At 41.4% G+C, this 8,952-nt stretch overlaps 1 protein-coding gene across 2 annotated transcripts in view; it reads left to right on the top strand.

The window, feature by feature from the left end:
• Window positions 1–677: 677 nt before the first annotated feature.
• The window catches only part of SSR3 (signal sequence receptor subunit 3), a 29,352-nt gene continuing 21,077 nt past the window's right edge, over window positions 678–8,952 (top strand). For both annotated transcript variants that reach the window (XM_081828402.1, XM_081828398.1), the window contains exons 1-3: window positions 678–893; window positions 2,046–2,172; window positions 7,063–7,161. In XM_081828402.1, coding sequence (XP_081684528.1) covers window positions 761–893; window positions 2,046–2,172; window positions 7,063–7,161 — 359 coding nt within the window. In that variant the 5' untranslated portion in view covers window positions 678–760. The remainder of the gene's footprint in view (window positions 894–2,045; window positions 2,173–7,062; window positions 7,162–8,952) is intronic.

Here is an 8,952-nt window from a genome sequence, read left to right as displayed (position 1 = left end):
TTACTCTAAAGATTGAGTTGAAATAAAGTAATTGTGATTTGTAAATGTATTAGACTCATGTTAAGTATTCATCAATTAGACCAGAGCCAAAGTGCCTTCGTTTTCTTGAAAAGGTAGACTGTTATTTTGTTGAAAACAGTCAACGCCCTGGACACTAGCTCGGCTGGGCTCTCGCCCTCAGGGTCTTCATCTGCAAAATAGGGACAACGATGTGCATCTCAAAGGATTTCGAGGATATTTAATGCGATAATGGATGTGTAAAGGAGAAAGGACTTTACACGGGCTTGTTTAGCTATACTTTTCTTCACTCCCTCCTCAAATGCCCCAGTGCCGGGTACACGCAGAGGGTATTAACCGTTCTCTCGTTGAATGACCGACTGAATGACTCGAGGCCAGAACAGCTTCCTATTTTGGAATTCCAACGACTTGGAAAGCGTGATGGCACCTGTGAAGTGGAATGTCAATAAAGTTTTCTTTATTAAAAAAAAAAAACAGCATCCACGAAACTACAAATCTCCGCCTTCCTGAAGCCCACTAGCCAAGGGGCTGGCCAGGAACCCGGAAGTCTGGCCGGCTTGCCGAATCACGCCGGGAAACGTACATAGCGGGGGCCAATCCTGGGCAAGCTTGCTCCCGCGCCGCGCCGAGTCCCGCCTCCGCGCGTAGCGCTGACGGGGCGTTAGCGGGTACGGCGGCCGCGGGGGTGGTGCCAGCGGCGTTTACCTAGCCCGGCCTTCTAGGCTCGAGGCTCCGTTCCACCATGGCGCCCAAAGGCGGCTCCAAACAGCAGTCCGAGGAGGATTTGCTTCTGCAGGATTTCAGCCGCAACCTCTCGGCCAAGTCCTCCGCGCTCTTCTTCGGGAATGCCTTCATCGTGTCCGCCATCCCCATCTGTGAGCGCCGGGAGCAGGCGGACCGCGGAGGCCGCCGGCGGGCCGGGCTGGGCGGGGACGTGGCAGGGCCCGGCCGACTGGCGGGAGTTAGCGCTGGGGCCGTCGGCCCGCGGCTGTCCCCAACTCGTCCTGAGCACGGGGATAGCACCTAGCTTCTGTGGGCCTCAGTGTGCTCAACGGGGATAGTGGTGGGCGGCATCACAGGAAACTCACTTGTGGCCCCACTCCGAGAGATTGTGATTTCCTAGTTCTGGGATGGCGGCCCCTAATCTGCAAACAATCGGGTTAAGATTTTGTGCTAACTGTGCTAACACTCATGCATATGTAATCTGCTGTCTGTTTTTTTACCCACAATTGTTTGCCATTACCAGCTGTAAAACTTTATCGTTTCCTTATTTTGGAAAAACTAACGAATTAAGCCAGAGTCAAATTCCCATTAACCCTCGGACTGAGTTAGAAGTGTAGCTTTAGGTGAAGCCCTTCACACTGCTGAACATTGTTTTCCTAATTTGATGAGAGAGGTTGCACAGTGCCAAGAGCCGGCGCTCTCACTTGTTTAAACTCTTTAATGCTATTAGGACAATTCTAGGATTCTCATTTGGATGGAAGAACTTTGCAGACTTGAGCAAAGTTGTTATAGCTCAGGTTTCCTGGATTTGAATCTCCTGCCTCACACTGCTGCACGTTTGTTGGGCAGTTAAGTCGAGATTCATTTTCTTTTGGCCTTTTAAAACCTCACTGGCCGTTGATTTCAGATAGCCACGTCAGCATGTAAACTATGGCTTGGGACTGCACGTGGCTGTGGAACAGCCTGTACTTAGCTTAATAGTACCCTGATGAATGAAACTTGAAGTCTGAATTGATTTTTTTTGGTGGGGGGAGCGGGATTCAGAGTTTATTCTCATTTTAGAAGAAGCAGAAATCTCATCTGGACTAGTAATGGGAAGGTTCTGTTTTTCAAGTTTTCTGAGCTGGGGAAGTTTGAGACTGTAACTTTATCACTTCTGAAGATCCTCTTATACTGTGTTAGATTTTCTAACCTGGACTGTATTTTATAGGCTTAGCTACAATTAATTGAGCATGCCTTTGTAACTGGGTGGTAATGTTTTGTTCCTTTTTGTATCCTCCTCTCCCCCTTCTGTCTTAATTCAGGGTTATATTGGCGAATATGGCATATGGATCTTATTCAGTCTGCTGTTCTCTATAGTGTGATGACCCTAGTAAGCACTTACTTGGTAGCCTTTGCATACAAAAATGTGAAATTTGTTCTCAAACACAAGTAAGTATATTTCTCAAGGGAAAGTATGTATTACATGTTGCACTTTTATATAGAAGGATGTCTTAAAAGACCATTTGTGTGTCTTGTTTTCAGTAAGCATCAATTTGATCTGTATATGTATATAGGCATATTAATGCTATAAAGAATTATTAACTAAGTGAAGCAGAGACAGTGCTTCTGACACTTATAGAAGTAGGTTTTGAGGGTGAAATTAGAACAGTTGAGCACTAGCCTTAATCATGGGGTTTATCAGAAAAACAAACCACCAAGTAAATTAACATTGCTGAAGCCAAATGAAATTCTTCCTGGAAAGAACAGTTCTGGTTCTCCATGTACTATTTTTGGACATGAAATAAGTGGTCTTTTTTTTTTTTTTAACTCTGACATTTTTATTTTTTTATTTTTATTTTTTTTAAAGATTTTATTTATTTATCTGAGAGAGAGAGAATGAGAGAGAGAGCACATGAGAGGGGGGAGGGTCAGAGGGAGAAGCGGACTCCCTGCCGAGCAGGGAGCCCGATGTGGGACTCGATCCAGGGACTCCAGGATCATGACCTGAGCCGAAGGCAGTCGCTTAACCAACTGAGCCACCCAGGCGCCCTAACTCTGACATTTTTAATGCTAATTACATTTTTTCTTATAAGTATGTAAAAATGTAAAAGATTATTGTATTTCCTCTAAGGTTACACATTATATAAATCCTTTCTAAGTTTGTTGTTTCTATGTTAGGCTCTTTGTGGTGACAGGGAATAGAAACATGTTGAGATGAGGGGCACCTGGGTGGTGCAGTTGGTTAAGTGGCCAACTTTTGGTTTTGGCTCACGTCATGATACCAGGATCCTGCGAGCCTGTGTCAGGCTCCACATTCAGTGGGAGTCCATTTGGGTATTCTCTCCCTCTGTCCCTTCCCCCGCTCACATGCGCTCTCTCTCTCTCTCTCTCAAATACATAGATCTTTAAAAGAATAAAAGAAACATGGTGAGATGATCTTAGTTAACAGGGATTTATTATATAAAGACCAGAAATGGCCTCAGTGGCTGAAAGTGGCCTCAGCATCTTCTCTGCTGTTGTCTTGGACCCATAGGAGCTCAGGTTTGTGTGACTGCCTTTCTGCTAGACCAGCAGAGTGATCATCTTTATCGTCTTTCTGCTTGGCAGCCCTCTTCACCAACTGCCATTCCGGTTTCAGCCTGTCTTGGACTCTCCTGTTCTGGGCTGGCTTTCTTGTGAGGTGTGGCCAACTGTGGGTAGTGAAGCCTTCAGATGTGGGCACCTTGTACGACCCATCCTTTGTGATATCCTCGGAACTCACTCCCTTTGAGACTTGGATGTTTTTTGACTTGTTCTGCATATTATTTTTCATTAACCTTTTTGGAATTAAAATTACGGTTTTTTGCCTTCTCATTTCTACTCTAGGCTTCTTGAGGGCCACTGCCATGTCTTTTGTCCCTCACAACAGTTAACGGTACATTTAGTTGAGTAAAATTTCAGTTACTTACTGACTTGATTTAATAGGTTCTCTCAGTGGAATTTTTTTTAATTATAGTTTTGATTTAATATTAAATACTGCCACTCATATCGAAGCTTCTACAGATTTACAAGATGTGTTAAAGCTCAAAGACCCAGGAAGATGCAGAGTATGGGTAGGTGTTCATAGTAGAGGGAAGTTGGCTTATGTGTTGACAGTCTGGATTCCAGTCTAAGCTCTGCTTTGCTTAAATGTATAGCTTTGGGCACACGTTTCATCTTTTGAGACGTCACATTTCTGAGCTGTAAAGTGGGGATACTAATGGTACCTCATAGATGGTGAGGATTAAATAAGATAATATGGGTGACACGTTAAGCATAGTGTCTGGCACATAATGTTTATTTGCAGCGTTGGAGACATTGGGGGTGAGAGAACCCGTAGGAATTTTTTTAAGGTTGCATGACTTTTAAAAAATGTTTTTCTTTAAGAAATTAAATAAATGAGGGTGCCTGGATGGCTCACTTTGTTAAGTAACTGCCGTCAGCTCAGGTCATGGTCCCGGAATCCTGGGATCAGTCCAGCAACGGGCTTCTGGCTCAGCGGGGAACCTGCTTCCCCTCTGACCCTCTCTCTTCTCATGCTGTTTCTCTCTCTCTCTCTTTCTCAAATGAATAAATACAATCTTAAAAAGAAATTAAATAGATGGTATTTTTCTTTTTCTGGAAAGGTTCTGAAATATGTTAAAAAAATAATAGGTAAACAGTTGATTTTGTGGGTTATCTCATTTGGCTGAGTGCTGGGCCACTGGAGTAACCTGTGTCTTGTTTTAGAGCATTCAGCACTGAGACTTACTTAAGAGCCCTATGAGGGTAGGAGTTGTTGAGTTGTAATAAACCTGACAGGTTGTTATGGGTCTGTTAGGTGAAGATAGAATTTTAGATCTAGAAGAGAAATTAACTAGTTAATCTGGTTTGGTCTATTCAGGAAGATTTGTCCTGTGAACAGATGATTGACTATTTGTCTTAAAGATACTTGGAGATAGCCAACTCTTTTGAAAATAGTTTATTCCTGTGTCCTACCATTCTGAGGGGCTGTGGGGGTGGGTGTATATATGTATATTTTCTTCCCTCTGTTCAGCTCAGAAATGTTTCTGCTGTAAACCACATTCATTTCTTATCAGCTGGCCTTTCTTAGAAAAAAGTGGTCTTATGCTAAGTTCAAGAAACCTTTGAGTGCCTGGTCTGCTAGAGAGGTTCAGAAATAAGAGTCTGCCCTTAAGAACAGAACTTTTACATAATAAAATGAATCAGTCGAAGTTGGATCTTTGGGAATTTGTGTTTAATTTGTATCCCAGAAGCTCTTGTGGTTAAAGAAAGGTTGAAAACTATGGACTTGAATGATCTTGGGCTTTCTTTTCAGGAATCTATCCTGATTTCTCCACACCTTTTCTTGGTACACTGACCAAAACTAAATATAGCATAATAATGAGGGATTAATTAATTGAACATAGAGTGAACAGATTTCCACGTTCCATATTTTCTTGCTTTTAATATATCTCAGTATTGTGTTGAACATTTTCATAGTGGGACTGTGTAGATAATTGCTAGATTTTGCTTATATCTGTTATTTTTCTTCTATAATTATGGCTAACCAGTCTCTCCTCCTATATTATGAAAAATACACCATGTTGAATTTAAATGTCATGAACTTTGGGAGGCTTTTTATATTTTGTCGTAGGTTAAATTTCATACTCTCTTTCACTAGCAGTCTCATCTGATAAAATTCACCTTATAGATTTTCTGATGAATGTACTTTTTTTTAATTTGACTGATCACTGAAGATTCTGATCTGGTATCTTGAATAACACTTTTAGTTTTTCTGGCTGATTCCATACAGTGGTTCATTTAGTTAAAAGTTGTATGGTTGATCCCTGACCTTGTGGTATTACTTACTTTTAGTAAAATTGTTCTTTGAGTGGAGTTAAAGTATTACTTTAATATGTTACAGCTGTTAATTCCCTTTTTATTTTTTTTATTTTTTATGATTCTGTTTTGTAATTTTTTAAAACATTTAAATTTAATTAATTAACATATAATGTATTATTGGTTTCAGAGGTACAGGCCTGTGATTCATCAGTCTTATACCCAGTGCTCATTACATCACATGCCCTCCCCAGTGTCCCTCACCCAGCCACCCCATCCCTTGCCTCCCTCCCCTCCAGCAACCCTCAGTTTGTTTCCTGTGATTAAGAATCTTATGGTTTGTCTCCCTCTCTGGTTTCGTCTTGTTTTATTTTTTTCTCTCTTCCTGTATGATTCTCTGTTTTGTTTCTTAAATTCCACATATCAGTGAGATCATATGAAACTTGTCTTTCTCTGACTTATTTCGTTTAGCATAATACCGTCTAGTTCCATTTATGTCATTGCAAATGGCAAGATTTCATTTTTTTTTTTTTGATGGCTGTGTAATATTCCATTGTGTATATATAGGCACACCACATCTTTATCCGTTCATCTGTTGATGGACATCTGGGCTCTTTCCATGGTTTGGCTATTGTGGACATTGCTACCATAAACATCGGGGTGCGTGTACCCCTTCAGATCACTACATTTGTATCTTTGGGGTAAATACCCAGTAGTGCAGTTGCTGGGTTGTAGGATAGCTCTGTTTTCAACTTTTTGAGGAACCTCCATACTGTTTTCCAGAGTGGCTGCACCAGCTTGCACTCCCACCAACAGTGTAGGAGGGCTCCCCTTTCTCCGCATCCTTGCCAACAATTCCCTTTTTTAAAATAAAGATTTTATTTGCCAGAGAGTGCGCGCTTGCATGCGCAACCATGTACATGTGCAAGCAGGGAGAGCGGCCGGCAGAGGGAGAAGCAGGCTGCCCACTGAGCAGGGAGCCCGATGCGGGACTCGATCCCAGGACCCTGGGATCATGACCTGAGCCGAAGGCAGACGCTTAACTGACTGAGCCACCCAGGTGTCCCTCCCCTTTTGTTTTTTAAGTCTAGTTTACTTTTATTTATTGGAATTGAGATCCTATATCATTTGCCAGTGCCTTATCAAATTTATTTATAGAAACAACTAGGCTAAAACAAAATGGAGTTAAAATGATTTTTAACTAAGTTGTGCTAAAAGCATTTGACTTATTTCCATATTAAATACCTAAACTTTGGAAAATTACCCCTTTTAAGCAGAAGTCAAAGCTTATAACTAATAAACTCCATCTTGGAAGTTCTTGAACTCTCTTTTGGCTATTACAGTATGATAAACTTGGAATTTTCTGTCAAGATTATTTCTTGAAATGTAAAGTATCATATAGTTGCCAATACAAAATATGAGTACAGAGTGTTTCAGATAGTGTGATATTCATTCGTGGAGCATGCGGAAACTTTTTTCTTTTTTTTTTTTCCCCCCCAGAGTAGCACAGAAGAGGGAGGATGCTGTTTCCAAAGAAGTGACTCGAAAACTTTCTGAAGCTGATAACAGAAAGATGTCTCGAAAGGAAAAAGATGAAAGGTTGGACTTCTAAAGTGTTAGTGATAATCAAAAGGGGAATACTTTGTAGAAAATTAAGTTTTTGGTTTCTGCCTGGAGAATGTGGATAATGGAATTGCCTGAGGTTAAATGTTGATATTGTAGAAGACATAGTAATGGGAATAACAATCACACTGACATTTTGAGTTTTTACCACCACCAGATGCTTTTCTTTGTGTTATACACAGTTCATTTGTTTCTTTAAAGAGCCTTATGAGGTAGGGCTAATATTTCCAATTTACATCTGAAGAAACGGAGGTACAGAAAGCTTGGGTAACTTGCCCAAGGGCATAGATTCCTGTGCGTTGGTCAATCCACAATAAGAACAATAAGAACTCGGGCAGTATGGCTCTAGAACTTGTTCTCCTTAAATGCTGTCCTGGAGTTCAGGAGCCTGCAGAGCTTTATCTAGTGGTGGCTCTGCCACTTGATAGCTATGTAGCCTTGAGCATATTACCTCACCCCTCTGGGTCTGAAGAGTTTACATTGTGTTGGTGTTAGCATTTTTGGGTGGTGGTATTTCCATTCCGGAGCTTCCCTAAGGACAGCCAGTTCTTGGTTATCTGCGTTGGAAAAAGAAAACAACTTGGTTTCTCTCCTGTTGCCCAAATCTCTGCCACATTTGTTAGCCCTTACCCCTCAATTTTTCCTGCCAAATGCTCTTAGAAGACTTAATAGTGTAATATCTGAGTAGCAGAAGTCTCTGAATGATTGAATAAACCTGTGCTTTAGAGTTGTTACGTGAGTTTAGTACAGTCACGAGTTGAGGTTGTTTTCATAGATCTTAAGTTTTAGTATCTACAAAGTGCTTTGTGAAATGGAATTTTTAACCCACTTTGCCTCCAGAAAGACTTTGTGGAGACTTGCCATATTAAAGTGCACATGAAATCAGTACAATTTTGAAAGATCAGAAACCTTTAAAAGTAAGAAAAGCTGGGTGAACAAGAACTCAGAGTTAGTTACAGCAATTGAGCATTGAACTTAACCCTGAGCTTCCAAGTGTCAGGGGAAGCATCTGAGGTCATACACTTTGTCTGATGAGAAGCAGCATGTAAATCCTTCTGAAAAGAAACTTTCCTGGCACTGAATCTTGGAAGGACTTTATCAAGTGGATCCTTATTTAAGAGACACTGAGTAACTTAATAAACAATGTCTTCTACAGTGGTTTTGAAAAGGCACTAAAACGTTATAGAAATGGTGATCTCCTGTGGATCCTTTATAAAAACTGAAGGATACAATATTTTTTTTTTTAAGATTTTATTTATTTTTTTAAGTAATCTCTATACCCAGTGTGGGGCTCAAACTCAACACCCAGAGATCAAGAGTTGCATGCTCTACCGACTGAGCCAGCCAGGTGCTTCCTGAAGGGTACAATATTAAAATAGTGACAGTGAAGGCAGCTTTAATGAGGTCTGGTTGCATAGCTTCCTGATTGTAAATTTTTTTTTTTTTTTAAGATTTTATTTATTTATTTGACAGAGAGAGACACAGTGAGAGAGAGAGCACAAGCAGGCGGAGTGGGAGAGGGAGAGGGAGAAGCAGGCTTCCCGCTGAGCAGGGAGCCCGATGCGGGGCTCGACCCCAGGACTCTGGGATCATGACCTGAGCTGAAGGCAGACGCTTAACGACTGAGCCACCCAGGCACCCCCTGATTGTAAATTTTTGCATGGTGATAGAGATAGGGAATCTAGGACATTTTTTTAAAAAATCTTTTTACTGGGTGCCTGGGTGGCTCAGTCGTTAAGCATCTGCCTTCGGCTCAGGTCATGATCC

Source organism: Leptonychotes weddellii, chromosome 1, assembly GCF_054177405.1.
Source record: "Leptonychotes weddellii isolate Sample4059 chromosome 1, ASM5417740v2, whole genome shotgun sequence".
Classification (NCBI taxonomy): Eukaryota; Metazoa; Chordata; class Mammalia; order Carnivora; family Phocidae; genus Leptonychotes; species Leptonychotes weddellii.
This window is presented reverse-complemented; position numbering and strand designations above follow the sequence as displayed.